At 44.8% G+C, this 21972-nt stretch overlaps 1 protein-coding gene across 1 annotated transcript in view; it reads right to left on the minus strand.

Annotated features, from left to right (window-relative positions):
* LOC123773459 (exportin-4) overlaps window positions 1-21972 on the minus strand; it is a 56850-nt gene that overhangs the window by 12168 nt on the left and 22710 nt on the right. Inside the window, exons 13-18 of the mRNA XM_045767254.2 lie at window positions 19914-20091; window positions 17914-18073; window positions 15814-15983; window positions 14948-15053; window positions 6099-6279; window positions 4619-4794 (exon numbers count right to left, since the gene is read on the minus strand). Of these exons, the coding sequence (XP_045623210.2) occupies window positions 4619-4794; window positions 6099-6279; window positions 14948-15053; window positions 15814-15983; window positions 17914-18073; window positions 19914-20091 (971 nt within the window). The remainder of the gene's footprint in view (window positions 1-4618; window positions 4795-6098; window positions 6280-14947; window positions 15054-15813; window positions 15984-17913; window positions 18074-19913; window positions 20092-21972) is intronic.

Consider the following 21972-nt stretch of genomic DNA (forward strand, 5'->3'; position numbering starts at 1 on the left):
CATGTAGACATGACAGAGCCCAAGAGGCACAGGAACCGATACACCTGTTGACGGACGGTTGAGAGGCAGGACCAAGGAGCCAGAGCTCAACCCCCACAAGCACAACTAGGTGAGGACAGTGTAAAAGCACAAGCCGCCGACTAGTGGCAAAGAGCACTACGCCGGCCAGGCAAAGAAGGCACAAAACTGCATCAAAAGGCCCACCTCGACAGCAAAACCACAAAGTCCCAGCACAACCACAACATGTGCCAAGACCCAAAAAGCTCAGTCTGCAAGCCAGGAAGACCCCGGAACCCCAAAAGGCAGAACCGGGTCACATGAGGAAACAAAGTCCCCTGAACCCACAAAAGGGGGCCCAAGAGGAAGAAACCTCCAGAACGAAACCAAGGAACCCAAAGGAACCCAGAATCGAACCAGGGGGAGCCCAAACCACCACATTTGCCAGCGGAGAACACCACTAAAAGGCAAAGCACAGACCCCAGCAGAACGCCCTGGGAAAACGGTCCCAACAGACCGAAAACCGAGGGGCAAGGTGTGGGAGCAAGCATACCAGCCAGGGGCACTGAGCCTAAACCCAGAGGCTCAGACCCAAACCAACACCCAAACGTTCCCAGAGAAACAGGCAACGGCAAGAAAACACCAGAAAAACAAAGAAACGACAACAGGAGAACAAAAACCCTGCAAATTTTTTGAAAACTCACCAGAGACGCTCGCTCGCACACCCAGGCGCATGTAAACAAACCGCAACGCCGCCCTGGTGGCCACGCCGGGAAACCGGCAGACGAAAATGGCCGCCAGCAGGGGCTGTGACTGACGCTTAATACACAAAAACACGCCAGCAAATGTGGGAAGCTAGCAGACTGGAAGGGCGAAAAACGACGCCCAACAGCAGAAAAACCCCTGAAGGGGCAAAACCGCCCCAGAACTGCTAGTAGGCATCCCCCACAGCCCCGGGAACCAACAACAGAGGCCCCGGGGCAGAGCCGTCCTCCAAGCCCTCCGCCCTGAAAGAAAAGCAAGAGCCCATGGGAAAGGCAACAAGAAAGGGCCGCTGGTAAGACCCAGAAGCCTTGGCAGGAGGCACAGGCTCAAACCTCCGTCCCCAACCCGAACGGGGCATCCCCCGAAAACCGCCCGAGTCTCTGCCGCAACTGAACCCCGCCCCGACCCAGAAACACGCAGACGGTCCGGAGCCGGGAACATGGAGAGAAAGGGGCGAGCAGCACCTAACCAAACGGGGCGGCCACGGGGCATTCGAGTGGGAAACCAACCTAGCATGTTGCAGCAACCTAACCTAGCTTGCAACACGGATGCCGCCTGTACTCTGAACAGTAATAACATCAGGAGAGTACTGGAGAACAAGCAGAGAATCACTCGCAAGACTCCGGGTCAAGGTGTCAGTGACCCAACAGGCAGCATGACGGAGGTAAAAATGGCGACTGTCACCCGGAGACAAGGGAACAGCAACCAACGATCCCGTACAAGACGGGTTGGAACCCGGAAGACACATTCAATGGTCCCCCGAGCCCAGACAGGGGTTTCCAGGGCCCGTAGGGTAACAACTACGGGAAGCCCGGGCAAGGTGTTGCTAACCGGTTAAGAAACCCAAACATAACAAGAGGGTAGATTATAGCACTGAAAACCCCTCGAGACGTGTACAAGCACGGGGGCCTAGCAGAGGGCCGCCAAACACTACCAGTGGAACTATAACCACCTTAGGCAGACCCCCACCAGGCAAGAAAATGAAAAACAAAAGAAAAACCCCGCAAAAGTACACCGTCTCCAGAGGCAACAGAAACCGGCCGCCGCTTAGGTGGCAGGCTGCGCAACACCTTGACGCCCTAACCAGCACAATACCAATCCCTACCCAGGGCCAAACAAGGGCCCCAAGCCCCAGCTGGCCCCAAGGGCGAGGCAAATGCCGAGCAGCAAGAACCTCTACGGGAATGGTTCCCGAACGCCCCAGGGAAGATAACCCTGTAACGCAAGGGCAGTACTCACAGGGCGCTTAGGGAAGGCAGCCACTAAGCACATGCAGCCCCGGCACTGATGAAGTACTCCTGGCCACCGCACACCACAACACACGGCAGTGAACGCCACACAAGGCAAACACCGCCTAGGAAACTGAGGCCAGAGAAGCGTCAATCCCGGTTGACATTAGCGAACGAACTGGAGCTTGGCAGCCGGCGCGGTAGGTCCGGGGCTCCCCCCTCCCCCTCCCGGGGTGGGGAGGGCTGCGCGGACGATCGGCGCGGCAGTAAAGTGTGATGTTTGCTTGTTTGCTTGTTTCCTGGGGATTGTAGGGAGTTTTCTACCTCTCTGTTCGGTTTTTGTTGTAGTTTCTTACCATGTGGGGTTTGTTTTGTTACGCCTACCTTTCTGGGTGCCTAACCCCGGTCGATGGCAGATAAGGAAAACCCCCAACCATATGGGGTTTTCCAGGGCCATTGCTCCCTGAAACCTCTCTGAAGGGGCCAGGTTCTGGCGCTGGTCCCTGGTAGGTCTGAACTCCTTAGCTAATGTCCCGGTCTAACATAACACACATTAGCCCGATAAGCTCCAGGGAGCCGTAGGGGCTCCCCACAGAAAACTTAATTATATTTATCATCAATGTAAAAATAAAAAACAGCGTTGAATGTAATGAAACGCCATTTTCTGGGTGAGTCCCGGAGGCTTCCCGGAGCTATCCAGGCTGAATAGATATGTATAACTTTCTGGCATCAGTCAAAGTGCTTGGAGTTCTTGCCTACCATGGACCACGACCCAGAACCTCGCCCCACTCAGAGAGGCACGAGGAGCAATGGCCTATAGAAACCCCACTGAGGTTGGGAGCATTCGGCTTTCGGTAGCAATATTTTCACCAGAATAGGGATTTTTTTTGGGGCGCCTGTCCCAGTCAATGGCAGACATTGAATGCTCCCAACCACAAGGGGATTTCTATAGGCCATTGCTCCTTATGCCTCTCTGAGGGGGCCAGGATCTGGCTTGTGGTTCCCGGTAGGCAAGAACTCCAAGCAGTTTGATGCCAGAAAGTTATACATATCCATTCAGCCTGGATAGCTCCAGGGAGCCGACGGGGCTCCCCCAGAAAAGCATTTAATATAATATAACTCTGGAAATTACAACATGGTCCACCAGATGAGAGAAAACACAAACAACCTAAGTCTCTTCACATGAAAACACTGGGAAATGTCACAGATCCTTGCCTGCTGAAGAAGGCAGGCAGGAGTGCTTGAGGGTTCAGATGTAAGTGGGGGCAGGGGGTTATAAGGGTTGAAGTGGTTATAGTATGGGTGGGTAGGGGAAATAGCCACTAAGGGTGGAATCAGTGGTGGGTGTAAGAGCAGGAATGGGTGGTGGTGGTGGTGGGCCAGTGGTTGGTGGGCATAGGAATGTGGTGCTGCCAGGGTATGGATGGGACGGAGGGATAAGTAGATAGCTAGTTGGTTGCTGGGTCTCTAAAATACCCAGCTGATACCATTCATATGTGTATATATATACATAGTCAATACTACCTGGTCAATAATATACAATGAATTTTTGAAAGAATGTACCCAACATATTTCTTTATCCATATTAATTAAATGGTAGCAATCTATTGCATTAGTATGAATGTACTGTATGTATGAAGCCTATGCTTGAAAATTTGTACAAATCATTACATACCTTCCTAAATAATGTTTATCAAGTATGTTTGTGCAGTGAGCTATGTGAGCACAGATTACTGTAGCCTCATAACATAAACCATAACCTGTCATTTCTCCCTATCACAATCCTACCTAAGGGAAGTGGGGAAATCAGTTCCTGTTCTGGTCATGTCACTCATTGGCTTGGCCTACCACCATAACTTGCTCAGAGTGCACTTTATTACAGTCCGTTGCTCGCCCTGCCCACTAGCCAGCAGTGAAGGAAGAAGGGCTCTAGAAATCTCCATAGTTTTCCTAAGATTTGGCAGGGATATCCAAGCTATATTACTGTGAACAATTGCCCAACATTGCTTGACAAAATGATAATCAAGACAAATTATTAACAAATAAAATAGGACAGTAAAGGAATAAATCAACAGCATATCATGTTTGTATATATCTGTCATCACAACAGTATTTAATTTTACCATTTCTTCCATCCCTTATTTTGAATGCTAATACTTTCCACATCACCAGTGAACTATCTCCAATAATAATTATACTGTAGCTCTATTCTGAGTGGGCTTAATGTCTATTTTAGCTTGGATGCAACTTCAATCTGTCATAGCCAAACCCTCTCAATTCTGGTGCTAATCAAGTTGCAAACCTCAGAACTTTCTCAAGTTTCATATTGTGTCACAAAGTGTTGCTTCCATGCTGAGCCTGCATAGCCAAGTAATGGTCTCACATATGCAGGGAGAGACTTTAAAGCCTCCTTGTTTAGATTCTTAAATGATGTTCTCATAATTGCCTTATTGGGAATATTACATAATGATGACTGATATTGAAGAGTTAACTAAGAGCAGAATTTTACTGCCAATAGGCACTTTTTATACAGTATCCAGATCCAAAAGATTTAAATTAGAATTTTGGTAAAGATCCTCAAATGTCAATACCACTGAAATTGTTTGAAGACTAAAAGAGTCACTCACCGGTGTGAGGTAACACAGCATTCGCCGACCACATTCTACAAAAAGCTCTAGAACTGTCTCCACCACAGTTGGGTAGTTGTGATAGAGATCAAGAAGCCGAACACTCTCCCCAAGAATGCCCACTAAGCGTGTGAAGAGACACTGAGCCGTCGGCATTAAGCATCCTTGAACTGCACCTGCAAAACATAATACAGAAATAAATACAATATAAATGGCAAGGAGGTGAATACAATCTATTTAGGTTTTCATTGAGAAGCTATGAGAAAGTCACAATACTAATAACATGAAAACTGCAATACTTAATAAATGGAAGCTGAAGTAGGAAATAAGCTCTTAACATCAAAGTTTAAGACTATATACCCAGTACATATTATTTAATCCAACCATTTACATAAAAAGTCTGAAAAAGCTAAGGCATCTGAATACATTAAAATACACCTTTCTGAGCCAGGCACTCAGTTTAACCGGACCCCCAGAAAATAAAATCACATGAGAAGCATTGGCTCTGTCAGGGCAATCTGATATGAGGCAATGCTGTTAGGCATACTAACTACCAGTAAAATACCTGGAAAATACACAGGCTTCCCTAGATTTAAACAGAGTTTTGTTGCTGTAAATGCTATGCAAACCAAATACTGCACAAATGAAACTTACAAGCATATTGGAATTTAATGAAAATTTTCCAGATCTTTCAAAAATCCACTTTCTCCACTCTTACTCAACAAAGGATCTACTCATGCAAATGTCTTAAGGATGCCACATTCACACTTCTGAAATTGCTGACATTCCTGGTGCTATCAGAAAAAAACAGACAGATGTTGATAAAATTGAGCAAGAAATCCAAGGCACAACTGGGAGTGACCGATGGATAGGAACAGAAAAAAAAAACAGCTCCTGATGTGCCCTCAGATGTGGTGGGTGGCTGGCTTCTGCTCTGCTGGGAGGCACTGGAAGACCTTTTGAATTTTACCCATGTGAGTATGTGTTTAGGAGGGGCCATGTTTTTGCCTTCACTACCCAATGTTCTCTGCATGGGTTGGGGGCCAATGCTTGCCTCCCTGAGAGACCCCTGGCACTCCCCAATCATCTGCCCATTGGTGTGTTTATTTGCCGCAAGGCGCATTCATTTCCACTGACAGACAACGTTAGTTTAGCCATATGGCTTTGCAATTTACTCTTCAGGGGTTTGCCGGGGCACTTATGGGATCTCTGCTGCTTAGTTTCCTAACCAGTAGTTAGCAGAGCAGTAATTGGCATGCCTTGTGTTGAACACTGCTCACTTTTGAAATATAGTAACCCTAGCATTTGATATGAATCTTTGGTGGACCATTATGGCTCATTTGGGGAGCATTCTAGGGGGCTTCATTTCAGAAAGACTACTAGACCGTGATACTCTTACATAACTAAATAATAATGCAATAATGCCAATATAAGAAAACCAAAATAAGCATACAATATAATCAATGAGATCTGATATTACCTATAAAGTTATCAATATGGTAGAGAATTTGCTTCTTCATCTCCTCTTGTTGATACTGTTTTGTAAAAGTTTCAGAGGACATCAACTGCTTGAATGATGTCACAGGAGGGTCTAGCACGTGTGTCCAGAATTGAGTACGGGCATCTGTGTCCCCCAGGGCAGCTGCGCACATAACTAAACCCTAAAATAGTACAACAAGAAACAAGAAAATAGCATTGAAAAAGAATAAAATTAAACACTTCTAAATACATCAGCATGGTTTATTTCCACTTGTATTTAATGCTTTTTTTTTTTTTTAGGGTCACGTTTGCCTGCTCATCGCTTTAATTCAGGCGTGAGGAACCTTCAGTGCATGACAACCTTGGACCTGGCCTACATGGCCGTATTCTGTTTACTATTTTTCATATACATTATGTAGTAATACAGTACTGTATTAGGTCACAATTTATATCTTGTGTAGTAATTTTCTTAATTTTCATAAGTTTCATATAAGAATATCTGTAAGCTTAAAGACCTAGATCTAAATATTGGGCCAAGGATTACCATGATTCCTCTAATTCTTTGTTTCTTTACCAAAAAAAGGATTTCACCAAGGGGCTATGGACAGACCATTTAGGACTATATTATCAAGATAACTTGATGGCCTAAGTATGGATTGGTGATATGCCATACATTTTAATGTGTGTAATGTGTGCACATTTTGCAGGTACTGTATAGTAATTATTGCAGTCATGGCCTTGTAACTTTTTCAAACAGTATATAGATCTTAGTAAATTGTGGAGCTCATACAAAAGAATGTACATGATTTCAGTAAAAACTTCAACTGTTATAATTATTACTAGTAAATTATTGACCAATACAAGGTAGCTGCTACTTATATCCCACATCTATTATGCTACCTGGTAATATATTTCACAAGCAATTTATTCCACAAATTAACACCCCCTACTTTCAAAATTAGTAGTTATCCATATTCTTTAAATCTAATTTCATCAAATTTACATTGTTTTGCATTCCATTTCGTGTTGATATATTGTATTTAGCATTTTATATCTCACTTGTTATACCCTATCATCTAATTGCATATTTCAATCACATCCTCCCCCTATGCCTTGCCTTACTTGAGAATATAAAAAAAACTCTTTTAATTTCTCTTGATAAGGACTGTTTTAATTCTCTGGATTAACATTGTCAGCTTCCTCTGTACATATTCTAAAGAACTAGTGGCCATTCTATAGAACGGTGCTCAAAATTAAGCTGCATAATCTAAATGGTAGTGTTCAAGTCATTTTAAAAATGACAAGTGCATTATAAGGAGTCTCGCTAGAGTAAGTAAGTAATTATCAAAAGAAGGCACCAAACCGGGAAGGCTATGTAGCACCATCAAATACGCAAAATAATCAGAGGGCGCTAAATATCACCAAGGATGCCAATACGAGAACAAAAACGCATAAGGCGAACGATATCAAAAGTATCCGAGTCACCAAGAATTCTATCGAGGGACAGGTGACCGCGAGGGGCGGTCGGAAAGCAAGACATACGCTCGTCCTGGAAGTCAGGACATTCAAGAAGGACATGCACGACCGTAAGAGGGACAATGCAACTAGGACAATAAGGAGCAGGGCGGCGCTCCATCAAGTGACCATGGGTTAAGTGAGTATGGCCAATACGCAACCTCGCCAGAGCTGTTTCCCACCGCCGGTTACGGTGGAAGGAGGACTGCCACGAGGAAACACAACATTTAAGAGTACGTAGCTTGTTACCAGTAACAGACAACCAAGAAGCCTGCCAACGGGTAAGGACTGAGGAATGGATAACCGGGTAAAAGTCGGAATACGGAATGCCCTTACGAGAGATGGGACAAGAGCGGACAGCTTCCTTGGCGGCAGCATCCGCACGCTCATTTAAAGACACACCAATATGGCTGGGAACCCAACAAAACTCAACCGACTTAAATTTACTATGAACGAGAAACAGCCAATGCTGGATCTCGACAACCACTGGATGAACCGGATTAAAGGACCCGAGAGCCATGAGGGCACTACGAGAGTCAACAACAACTACAAAGGAAGACTGACAACGAGAAAGTAGGAGACGAAGAGCATAGAGAATAGCATAAAGTTCCGCTGTAAAGATGCTAGTCTCCGGAGGCAAGCGACACATATAAGTGCGATCAGGAAAAACAACAGAGTAGCCAACACCGTCCGCTGACTTAGACCCATCGGTGAAGACAGAAACGGAGCGGGAGTGAGAAGAAAAGTGCTCGAGGAAAAGGCGTTTTAGAACCGTAGGAGGGGTAAAAGCTTTAGTGATACGGGTCAAGGAAGTACAAAACCGCGGAAGAGGGACCCTCCACGGGGGCAAAGAAGGAACAACACGAGGAGAAACATCAGAAATACGAACGGAAAGAGAATCCTGCAGGCGAGATAACCGGACAGAAAGAGGGAGGTGGTGAAGAGGAACAGGAACCGCAGGAGGGGTAAAAGTTAAAGCACGACAGAGGCGAGAGGAAGGATGTTGCAAGGACCGCGCAAGATAGCGAAGACAGTAGCGATCACGGCGGTCCTGGAGAGACAGGAAGCCAGTGTCAACATACAAGCTAAGGACGGGAGTCGAACGAAAGGCACCAGAACTGAGGCGCAACCCAGTATGGTGCAAAGCATCAAGACGGCGAAGAGTAGAAGGAGAAGCAGACGAGTAAGCAGGGCAACCATAATCGAGCTTAGACAAGACGAGAGAAGAATGTAAAGCAAGGAGAGTGCGCCTATCTGCCCCCCAAGAAGTATGGGGCAAGACCCGAAGGAGGGTAAGGGCCTTAGAGCACTCAACACGGAGGTAAGAGATATGGGGAGACCAAGACAAACGAGTGTCAAGGAATAACCCCAAAAGCTTCGCGGAATCTTTGTATTCAAGGGGATGACCATAAAGTGACAAAGAGGGACGAAGAACAACCCATTTCCGCGTAAATGTCATGGCACAAGTCTTAGAAGTAGAGAACTTGAAGCCATGATCAGTGGCCCAAGACGACACGGCATCAATTGCAAGTTGAAGCCGGCGTTGAAGGAGAGGCGAATCATCACCCTGACAACAAAGGGTAAGATCATCGACATAGAGAGCGGAGAAGACACCAGAAGGAAGAGAGGAAAGAAGACCATTGAGGGCAACCAGAAAAAGAGTAGTGCTCAGAACACTACCCTGGGGCACACCTTCGTATTGCTGAAAAGAGGGAGAGAGAGCGGTACCAAGGCGCACCCGAAAGGAACGACGAGAGAGGAAGCTGCGGAGAAAGAGAGGGAGATGACCACGAAGGCCAAAAGAATGAAGTTGAGATAGGATATGATAACGCCAAGTGGTGTCGTAAGCCTTTTCCAGGTCAAAAAGGACGGCAACAACGGAGGTCTTCGCAGCAAAAGCAGTACGAATATAGACCTCCAAGTTCACCAGGACATCTGTCGTGCTGCGGCACTTGCGGAAACCAAATTGAGAAGGGGAGAGGAGGTGATGGTGTTCCAGGAACCACATCAGACGAACGTTAACCATACGTTCAAAAAGTTTGCAGACACAACTTGTGAGAGCAATAGGGCGAAAGTCCTTAGGGGAAGTACCCAGAGACCCCGGTTTGCGAACAGGGAGGACAACAGCATCGAGCCAGTCCTCAGGGACTGACGACGACTCCCAGATCCGATTATACAGACTCAGTAAATACTGAGACGTGCTCGGAGGGAGATGGCGAAGCATCTCATAATGAATACCATCGGAGCCCGCCGCCGTAGAACCGCAGAGGGCTAGAGCAGAACGAAGTTCAGAGAGAGAGAAGGGATCATTATAGGGAAGCTGAAGATGAGTGCAGAAATCTAAAGGACGAGACTCAAGGACAGGTTTACGAAGAAGGAAAGATTGGGGAAGATGAAGACCAGAGCTAACAGAAGAAAAGTGGGAACCCAGTTCGGAAGCGACCTGCAACGGGTCCGCCACAAGAGTACCATGGAGGTGAAGGACCGGTGAAACATCGGGAACGAACTTACCCGCTATCTTGCGGATACGCTTCCAGATCTGGGCCAGAGGGGTTTCGGACGTAATTGTTGAGACATAAGATGCCCAACATTCACGTTTAGCCGTACGGATGGCCCTACGGGCCACCGCACTCGCTTTCCGAAAGAAAAGAAAAGAATCGGTCGTCTGCCTACGGCGGTGCCTCTTCCAGGCTGCACGCTTACAGCGGACAGCCCGAGCACAGTCCGCATTCCACCAGGGAACGCACTTCCGTGGACCCCGAGAGGAAGAGCGAGGAATAGAGCGGAGGGCAGCGTTGAAGACAGTGTCATGAAAAAGGAGGAGAGCGCGAGAGAGGGGCAGAAGGGAGAGGTCAGAGAGAGCAGCACTGAGGGTAAATAGGGTCCAGTCTGCCTTAGCAAACTGCCACCTAGGGAAAGAGAGGGAAGGGCGAAAAGAGAAAAAGGAAACAAGGATGGGGAAATGATCACTTCCATGGAGGTCATCAAGAACCTGCCACGTGAAATCTAAGTAAAGAGAAGAAGAGCAGAGAGAAAGATCAAGACAAGAAAGGGTGCGAGTCCGAGAGTCCAAATGAGTGGGCTCACCAGAATTCAGAAGAGACAGGGAAGAAGATAGGAGAAACGGCTCAAGGAGGCGACCCCGGGTATTCGTCAGAACGTCACCCCAAAGAGAATGACGACAATTGAAGTCACCCAGCAGGAGCACAGGCTCCGGCAAGGAGTCTAGGAGGTGTTTCAAATCAGGAAGAGAGAGCGGGACACTCGGGGGGAGATAAATGGAACAAACTGTGTACCATTTCCCCACAAAGATACGAGCAGCAGAACAATGGAGAGGCGAAGGAAAAAGTAAAGGAACAAAGGGAACATCTGCACGAATCAAGAGAGCAGAAGAATTAGAAGCCCCAGCAATGGCTGGGGGGGGGGAGAGAAAGGAATAGCCACGAAAACGACCAGGACGAGCACCAAGCATTGGCTCCTGGAGACAGACACAAAGGGGCGAAAACCGCGAAATCAGAAGTTGGAGTTCGAGGAAATTGGCGTAATAACCTCGAACGTTCCATTGAAGAATGGACAACGACGGGAAGAGAAAGGACAAAAACAGAGAACAAGGAAGAAACAAAGGCGAAAGAGCAACAGAGCACGTTAAAGAATATCAGGGTCGGGATCAGGGTCAGCAAAGTCAGGGTTAGGGGGCATGGGTAAACTGAGCAAAGACGGAGGGAAGGAAACGGGAGAACAAATCAGAGGTGGGCGGGCGGGGTCCGGAGGAGGAGGAGGAAGAGGAGGAAACAACGGAGAGGAGCAGTCAAGGACAGCAGTAGGAAGAGGGGGAGTAGGAAGAGGGGGAGTAGAAAGAGGGGAGCGCACCCCAGCAAGAGCAGCAACCGAAAGGGAAGCAGGGGCCAAAGAAACCTCCATAGCAGGAACAGGGGGCGCAACCACTGAAACGGGAGGGGAAGGAGCAACAGAGCCAGAAGTAGGAGCTAAGGAAGAAAGCGAAGCCTTCTTACCCGCCGGGGAAGAGGAAGGAGAGGAGCCAGGCTTACGCTTCTGACTTAAAGAGACAGGTGTCCCAGCAACTACGTACCGGGCAACGGATTCCAGTGTCTCAACAGGAGAAGCCGAACGAGAGCACACACGACGGCCATTAGGAGAGCGATGGACATCCGCCTGCACCGACAGGCGGCGGGGAGAGCCGATAGATGGAGGAAGAGGATGGGAAGGAGGATCGGAGGGGGACGAGGAAGAAGACACAGGAGACATGACAGACCGGGTTGAAAGAAGGGGAACCCCAGACAGAGGACCAGGAGGGGGACCCCTCGGGAAAGAACTCAAAGGAACAGAGGAGGGGGCAGTGGGCGTATCAGGGTCCAAGGCCCGGAAACGGTTGAGAGTCTGAGGAAGGGGGGAAGGACGAGGAGAGGAAGAGCGCAACACATAAGAGCATAAGAGATGTTAGTATAAGGCGGGAGCCGGCGAACCTGGCGCCTCGCCTCAGGAAAAGACAAACGCTCCCGGTGCTTCAGGTTAAGGACGGCCGCCTCAAGCTTGTAATGGACACAGGCACGGGAGAACGTAGGATGGGCCTCACCGCAGTTGAGGCAGCGAGCTTGGGGAGAAGTGCACTCCGACTTAGAGTGACCTTCACTCCCACACAAAGGACAGAGAGAGACAGTCCCAGAGCAGCGGAGGGCACCATGCCCAAACCTCCAGCACTTATTACAAAGTCGAGGAGAAGGAATATACTCCTGGACAGAGCACCTAGCACCAGCAAGAATGACAGAGGATGGAAGGGTCCTACCATCAAAGGTGATCTTCACAACGCGAAGGGGTTGACGGCGATGACCACGAGGGGGACGAGTAAACGAGTCAACCTGGAGGACAGAATGGCCTTGGGCATCAAGGATATGCCGAATATCATCGTGGCAATCCTGCAGATTCCGAACACCGGTTGCAACATGGGGTGGGAGGAGAATAGTGCCAACACTGGAATTCATCTGAACGTTCTTGGAGACCCGAACAGGGATCTCGCCAAGGCAAGATAAGGCAGCCAAGCGGGAAGCCGCATCCTGAGAAGGAGCAGCAACGACACGTGTACCGAGACGAGTGGGGTTGAAAGTAACACACGCATCCACGGAATCTACAAGATGCCGATGGAGGGAGAAATCGTCAGGAGGCGCAGAATCAAGAGGGAGGAGATCAAAGTATTTGGCCCATGAAGCAGGACCAAACAAGGCCTGATACGCATCAGCACGGGAAGGAATCGAGCGAGTGCGGTTGGGGCGCGAACGGCGTTGAGAACCCCTAGAGAGAGAGGGGTCAAAAGGCGCAGTAGTCACAACGAAAGACTTAGCCACACCAGGGGACGAAGTGGTCACCACCGGGGGCTGGAGGCTCGACCCAACCTCAGAGGAGGGAGGGGAGCTGGGGGAAGAAGTCAGGACGGTCAAAGGAGGAGCAAGGTCGGGGCCCAACGCAGCGGGAGCTACAGAGCCTGGTCTTCCAATACAGGCCGACTCGGGGGCTTGGTCGCCCACCCCACGAGCCTGAGAGGGTACAACGGAAACATTCAACGACATAGAGACGAAAAGTGACAAATTCATCCACGAATGTGCCCCCATACCCACCATGGAGCCACAATTAGAGGCAGGACACCCAACAGGAAGCTATCGCTGATCATGCCGGGGCCCCCTAGGGGTGCGTCGTGAGTATACGCCCCACAAACGCCACCTTAAGAACCGTCAGTCCGTCGAGATCGGGTTCAGCGACGAAAGGGGGATTGACAATAAAAGGTTCCCCTCGCTCGAGACGTCGGGTACTACAGTTCTACGGGTGCAAGAGTATGCCTCCTCAAGCACCCGGGCGTCAAAATAGAAGAAGTCCAAAGAAATAATCCAAAACAAGCAAAAGGTCGGCAGGAAACGACAAGCAGATAGGAGAAGAGGGGGGAGAAAAACGAAACATAAGGAAAAGGAAAAGCGATCCGGCACAATTGGAGAAGACAGCAGCAGGAGTGCAAGGCCAGAAAAGGACAGAGGACTGCCCAACGGAGCATCACACTCCGGCAGCCGTCCACCAAGCCCCCTCACGACGCCAACGGGCCGGAAGGGGAGGGGGTCGCTAGAGTAAATACAGTGCAACATCGAATCAACGAACTACATGGGACCAACCCCAATTCGTTGTAACTGGAGATGCCTCCAGAAGGCTCATACATATAAATGAAAACTGAGAAATCTCAAAAGCAAACCATAGAATTTGGTTTTAAATACGCTCAGTGGCTTTCCCAAAGCGACAACTCTCTTTTTTTCTTCTTCTAATGTTGCGTCCATTTACAAAATTCATTAAAAGTGTAATTGCAGTCATATTAACAGTTATCATTCATACCCTACTCTAAGGCATTATACCCTAATATTTCCCAAGCTCTATGAGCCGATTTCAGTGAACAAAATTTTAATTTCAACCTGTTATATGAAGAATAACTACCAAGAGAACCTGTCTGAAAAGAGAGATTTAACCACATGTAGCCTATTTCCCCCACACTAGCTTTGAAATCACATTTTCAAAGGAAGGGGCCCATGCTTTCCTGAATGAAAACCTCTGCAACTGGTAATAAAAAAGAACCATAGAATTTTGTTTTAAATATGCTCAATGGCTTTCCAAATGCTCTTATTTCTAATCTCATGTTCATCCATGAAAACAATTTAAAGGGTGATGGTAGCCCTATTATGAGTGTTACCATTTATACCCTCAGATTTTCCATGCTCTATGTGCTGATTTCACTTAAGAGAACTTTAAATTTTAATCTATGATATGATGACCAACTTTTCCACCAGTCTGTGAACTCTGTCCCAACATCCTAAACAGATTTGCCTATCTCCCGCTTCAGCGAACTCTTGTTCGTAAAATCAGGAAAGTAAATCTGGTCTAGAAAGTGTGTTTTCCAACCTGAGATTCATCAAATCAAGGTTTCACTGTACTGTTCTTTGCAAACATTTGTAAGTCCCCTTTGTAAAAGCAACATTTGTAAATTTGAGAATGTAACATACACATAAAAATTGTAAATTAGAACAAACATTTCTGTACAATTAAAGCAAAATTGAAGGGATTAAATTCATGCAAAAATATAACACTACCTACAAGTTGCAGATAGAACTCAGCCCATTTGTTACAGCCTCAGGAGGGTGTGCCAGCTAGGTCAACCCAGAGGGAAATATGGGTCTGCACTTTCCTCAGCAATAATTTAACATTTCACAAATATTTCCTTGATTAGTTCTGCCTAGTCTCATTCTCCTTGACTATAACACTGTCATTGACCAAAAATTATTAACTTACCTGCATAAGTCCTCTTTGAGCAACTGAAGAAAGTGCACTGAGAGTTCCACTCTGCTGAAGCTTTACTAACTCCATGAGACCCTCAGTCTTTACCAGATGCTGACCTCTGCAAGACCATACAGTACTATTATTATTTAACATACACACACACTGCTGGAAAATCTAGAAAGAACAAACTTTTAAAGAATCATTTTTTTTCAGAAAGGAGAATCGTGCTAAAATGTTTTAACAAAATTCTATGATAGTGATTAATACAGGACAAGGAAGGGAAGGGAAGGATGGATGGGCTGTACACTTCTGGACTGCCAGAAAGCCATTGACAATTCTCCATAGTAGTGTGGTTTTGCAAAATTCCATCCAATGAAGTACATCTGGATTGGTCCATGTCTATGAAGGAAAGCAGATGAGAATATGGACAGAAAATAAATTGCTGGAAAGTAAATTTAACAAGCTCCAGGAAGGACCACACAGTAGCTATAGAAATCTGATCCTGGTATATGTAAATTAATGATTGTGGAAACAAGAGGGAAGGCAACACTTTAGTTTTGGAAAAAGTGAAGAACTTAAAAGTTTACTGAGCCTCTGAATCCTCATCTGAACTATTATTGTGTGTCAAGTGCACTATAGACATGTGGTCACCTTTTCATGACAAGTGAACATAATTCCCTCAGGTAACCCTTATCTACCTTACCTTGAGGTCCTTCCAGGGCTCAGCATCCCCGGGGCCCGGTCGTCGACCAGGCCTCCAGGTTGTTGGACTGATCAACCAGGCTGTTGGACGCGGCTGCTCGCAGCCTGACGTATGAGTCACAGCCTGGTTCTGTTATTAATCACAAATCCATCACCATAACATAACATGAACTCACCTCTCTTTACTGTCAACCATTGTAACCAGCAGATTGACTGTATCCTCGACTAGACCTGGTTCAGCACTGCGAAGTCTCATGGTTTGTTCCACAACTGACAATAAGTAGTTCAATGTCCAAGTTGCTCCCTCAGAATCACGTCCAAATGCTGATGTTAAGGCTACGCTTAGCTAGAAAAAAGGGGAAGAGAAGACATTTTCAGTTAATGTTTGGATAAATTTCTTTTCTCTAGTAGCTTAGCATTATCAGCAAACATTCACATAATTCTGTATGCCTTCTGATAGATCATTTATATGGATGATGAACATTACTGGTGTTAGAACTGAACCCTGTGGTACTTTATTGCTAACATTTCTCCAGAGACATTGCCTCTGATTACTGCCCTCATTTTTTTGCCAACATTTTTTATCCATGTCACAAGGGTTTCTGTGACCCTTTCAATATGTTCCAGTTTCCAGAACACCCTCTTATGCATAACTCAGTCAAAAGCCATTTTTAGGTATACAGTGGAACCTTGATTAACGAATTTAATCCGTTTCGGCACCAAGCTCATCATGTGAAATTCTCGTCTTTCAAAACAAATTTCCCCATGTAAAATATTGGAAATAAAATTAATCCATTCTACTACCAAAAAACATCAATATGATATTCAATTTTTTAAATAATGGAGCAGCCTACCTGACATACACTGAATAAACCTTTATGACTTTTTTTAAATTTGTTCAAATTTTGTTTAGTTTTTCTTTTTTTTTTTATATAGAAAAAGGTTTGTTCAGTGTATGTTAGGTAGACTGCTCCATTTTGTAAAAAAAAAAAAAAAAAAAAAAAAAAAAAAAAAAAAAAAAAAAAAAAAAAAAAAAAAAAATTAAACAAATTTGAAAAAAAAGGTCATAAAGGTTCGTTCAGTGTTTGTCAGGTAGGATGCTCCATTATGACATTTTTTCTATTTTTCATATTTGTTCAATGTGGTTTATATTTTTTATTTTTGTATTAATAATGCAGCAGCTTACCTGGCACACACTGAACGAACCTTTATGACATTTTTCCCTTTTTCAAATTTTTTTTTTTATTTTTTTTTATACAAAATGGAGCTGCCTACCTGACAATCACTGAACAAACCTTTTTGACAATTTTTTTTTTCAAATTCTTTCAATTTTTTTTAGAAAATGTAGCAGCCTACCTGACATTCACTGAACGAACCTTTTTGACATTTGTTCTTTAAGGCGTTCAGATTAAGGTTCGTCTGAGATCCTTTCAGACGTAGGTTCAAACCCAGGAATAACTGAACTACAGGAATTAAGATACACAATCTAATGTAAGGAAATAAAGATTCTGTATTTTTTTTATACAGTAATTCATTAATGCTAGTAAGAAATGAAAACCAGCATCTCTAATCTAAATGCTTTTTAATATTTTATTATTCGGCTGATTTCTAATGATTTTTTTGTACTCTGGCACAAAAATATAACATTAATATTTAGTGCACCTTCCACTTTTCTGCAACAAATTCAGTATACAATGATGTCTAGACTATTAAGGAGATACTGTATAATGAATCACAACTCTAATCGATAAAGTTCTCAAAATAAATGAATAAACGGTTTGTGGGTGTCAGACTAATCCTTGCAAATCTGTGTTAATCAATTTGCAGCCCTTTAATTGCAAAACTCAGCTATATTACAAACTTTTGTTATATTGTAGTGCGATTGTCATCTACATCTATACATTCATGTAACATCTGACTTAGTTTGGGTGTACTACTATGAACATAACAAATTGAACATAGAGTACTGAGTCACCCAGCAGTCATGCGTGTCACCCAGTAGTCATGCGTGTCACCAACAACTTGTAGAAGCCTCCATAGTATGTCGTATACAATACCACCATAATCAGAAATGAGCATTCTCTAATACAGTACATATTTGGTCACTGAATTTTGAGTTAAGCTAAACAATTTACTAATTATTCCAGGCTTTGAGACATAACAGATTAAAACAGATACACTAATTGTATTTTTAAAAGTATAACAATGCATATAAGAACATTTATTATTAATATATTACAAACAGTAAAAACACCATGCAAAAAACAGGGATTTACCTCTGTGTAGAATGATTCATTTGGAAGAAGATATGAGAGGCAGAACCGTCTAAGGAACCACATTAGAGATGAAGAAACTTCTGGACTTAGAAGATGGCCCAAATTGGCTTTCAGAGCTTGGGACTCTGTCTCACACAGTCGCATCACAGTGCTCATCATCCTGAAAATAATATTTTCCTTAGCTAACAAAAACATAACTTTGTAGCTTCTTTATGCATACAACTTATGATGTCTCCCAATGTACACCATTATGACACCAACTGAACAGTCTATTGCTAAGAAATATTGCCGGAACAACCGTGGACATCTTCAAGAGGAAACTAGATTTATTCCTCCAAGGAGTGCCAGACCAACCGGGCTGTGGTGGGTATGTGGGCCTGCGGGCCGCTCCAAGCAACAGCCTGGTGGACCAAACTCTCAAGTCAAGCCTGGCCTCGGGCCGGGCTTGGGGAGTAGAAGAACTCCCAGAACCCCATCAACCAGTCTCAAACTACTGTAACTTGACCACTGACTAGACCCTTGAATTAAATATTAGAACTCAGTTTCTAGCTTAATGATTAAACAAATTTGTTACTACTCTAAAAACTATAATTTCCTTAACATACCCTCCAAATAATTCCTCCGTTTTAAATAAACCTCTCTCAATATCTTATTTTATTAATGATGATGAGAACCAGCTACAAGACTAGTCTAATAAGGGGCTACTCTAATTCAATGCCAACAAATACAAGATAATGAAGATGGAAAAATGGAAAGGGAGACAATTTTACATGAAACTTTACAATCTGCAGAACATTCATAATTCTGCAAGAATAGCAAATGTGGTTCCAATATTCAATAAATTCTAGACCAGTGTCGCTAACATATATTCCTTGAATGAATGAGTCTGCTGCTTTCCGCAGGGGTCCTTGGGTTGTTGATGCTTGGTTGGTTCGTCTGGGGATGCATCATGTTTTATGTCCGGTTACGACTCTTTACCGTTATTTGCGCACCATGGCCTCCGTGGCACGGGACGCGCTTTGGGTGGACCCAGTTTCCCTTCTTCCCTGTTCCAGGGAATGGGTCTCCCAGGTCATCCGCAGGATTATTCGATCCAGCCAGCCTGCGGTCTATCCCCGTGCCCACGTTCGTAAGTTTGCGGCTTTGGATGTTGTTTTTGGTAATATGTCCTGGGCTGACATTCGGGTACAAGGCTTTTGGAGGTCGAACAAGGTCCTGGCCACATGGTACCTTGTTAATGTTCCTGGTCTTTTTCAGGCGTGTGTAGCCTTGGGTCGCAGGTTGCAACCAGTTGTTTCGACTTCGAGTTAAGGAGCGAGTGACGGCCACCTCCGGACGTAAGGGACGGTAAGTCCCTTTAGTCTTTATCTTTGGTTAGGTAGCTCCAGGGAGCCAAAGGGGCTCTCCACAGAAAACCAGCGTTGAATGTAATGAAACGCCATTTTCTGGGTGAGACCCGGAGGCTCCCTGGCATCCCTCTCTCCCTCCAGTCAGCAGTTTTTTCACATTTTTTATATTCAGCCTCTGAACCGAGGAGAGTAGCCAGCGTGAAGGTCTGGGACCCCCCCGTCCTCCTCTCGGGGAGGGGGGAGGGTTGCACAGACAGATGCGCGGTGAGTGTGGTGACGTCATGCTTGTTTGCTTGGTTTTGATTGGAGAGTTCTGGTTGCTAGTTCGTCTTTCGGCTTGCAGTTTTTTACTAGCAGTAGTTTGTGTTGGAATTCCTACCTTTCTGGGTGCCTGACCTGGTCAATGGCAGACAGAGACTGCTTCCAATTACATGGGGGTGTCTTTAGGCCATTGCCCCTAGTGCCTCTTCTTGAGGGGGCCAGGTTCTGGCTCTGATCTCCGATAGGCCTAGAACTCCATCGATTGACTGTTGCCACGGTCTAATATATACACATCAGCCCAGTACAGATCCGGGGAGCCGAAAGGGCTCTCCACAGAAAGACCAATGAAAACAATGTATAGTCATTAAAGACATGAAGGCAAAGTAAGACCTTATAAGAGGATCTGCTGCAGCGCTGTTTGGCACATCTGTAGGCATCTGGGCAGGAGCTGCTAAAAGTCGGAGAGTAGCCTCTAAGTTGACAGTTGCAGCAGCATTGATACTGTAAGTAACCATTTCTGCTGGGATAAGTGCTGTTTCTCCCTCATTATCCATCGTTGTAACATGACCTGCAAGATATAAACAAAATCTTACTACAATACAATAAGATTCACATACATATGATGTACAGCACAGAATTAAGCATGCATATGGTAACATAGACAATGTAAATTGTCTTTTGCCTTAAATAGATTTAACACTTTCGCGCTCTCGGCGCTCAAAAAAAACAATACCCCAGATGCTTTCGGCACTTCGCGCGCCTACGCGGTAAGACCGAAAAGTGTACACTCTTTTGATTGTCCTGACAATAATTGAAGGCGCACGTATTTAAATTTGGTATCACTGTGTTCGCAATGAAATTGTCTATAAGAGCATACCTATAAAATGCCGCCCAATCATAAGGAGTATCAACACCAAATAAAAAACTATGCAGATCACTCGCCAAGAGCGCCAAACAGCAACAAAATGTTTCCACTCTCTTAATGGTTGCGAAGCCTACAGTTGTCCTACATCGCTAATTTTGGTATCATTGGAATCGCAATAAAATTCTCTACACGGACATATGCATATGAATGTTTAATATAGGTAATTGCCCACCCGCAAGAGTGTGTGAAGTGGAGAGTAGTTAGCCGCGAGCGCACTGGCGAAAACACAGGGGGGAAACCATGCTTGGAAAGTTTATACGTTTCCTGACCCTACTTTTCTATGTACGTATTTCTTTTTTATACCAATGTGTTCACAATAAAATTTTCTATAAGATGAACTGTATAACATTTGTACAAAGCATGTGTAAGAGAAGCGCCAAATATAGAACCACGTCGCTCAGTATGCGTTCGCGGCAGAAACGAACGCATTGTTTTCGTTCGTTTGATGTTTGTCATGTTTATACTTGTTGAAACATTTTATAATTTGTATGACAGTGATCGCAGTAAAATTCCCTACACAGACATATACAAAACACATACAAATATTTCCCACGTGTTGGATATATCAACGGCTAAAGGGAACCCACTGCCACACGCTCGCCACACCCCCAAACATACTTTGTGTATTTTTTTTTTTACTCATAGAAGTTTATGCGATATAATATTCATTTTGGTACCAAAACATTCGCAAATAAATTCTCTACAAAACAAAAGTATCCCCATCCATTTCGGTTAAAAAATGGAATTTATAGAAATATTTTTTCGATGGACGAGAAAAGTAGGCAGTTATGCGGAATTGTAAGAGAAAACGGCGACGAGTTATCTCTAATATAAAGCGCGAAAGTGTTAAGAAACTCTAAATTTTGGTTTTATTTTTCTAGTGCAACACTGTCATGTGACATTTTAACAATGACACCTTAGGTCTGGTTCCACAATTGCCTCCTACATATATTCAATTTAAACAATAAAATTTCCCCTGGGTAATGTTATTTTATTATTGGTTATATCTCCAAAGTATAGGAAATGGCTATTATTCCCCTTAACCTTTACTTTGACCTTTGCCTAAGACAGCTCAGTGAAGATGTCTTAAAGGTACCTAAAGGTTGTAGACTTGTGAAACAATGTATCATAGCTCTAGATGAGGAGTTGGCAGCCTTCAAGTACCTTAAAGACATCATCCCTAAGCTGTCTTTGGCAAAAGTCAAAGCAAAGTTTGAGGAGAATAAAAGCCATTTTCTATAATTTGGAGGCATAAGCAATCAGAAAATAACACTTGCTATCCAGGAACAAAAATTATGTTACACTGTATTATCATCAATCAATGTCTCATTTCATGTAATCACCTAAGTGTATTTTCAGGATGAGAGCTACGTTCATGGTATCCCATCTTCCCAATACTCTGTTGTAAGACGCTTTAAAACTACTGATGGTTTTTGCATCTATAACCTTCTCACTAAACCTGATCCATCTATAATTCTATTTGCAAAAGAAACTGTTAAATTCTTAACAGTAGAGAAATGATAG

Source organism: Procambarus clarkii, chromosome 89 (genome assembly GCF_040958095.1).
Source record: "Procambarus clarkii isolate CNS0578487 chromosome 89, FALCON_Pclarkii_2.0, whole genome shotgun sequence".
NCBI lineage: Eukaryota > Metazoa > Arthropoda > Malacostraca > Decapoda > Cambaridae > Procambarus > Procambarus clarkii.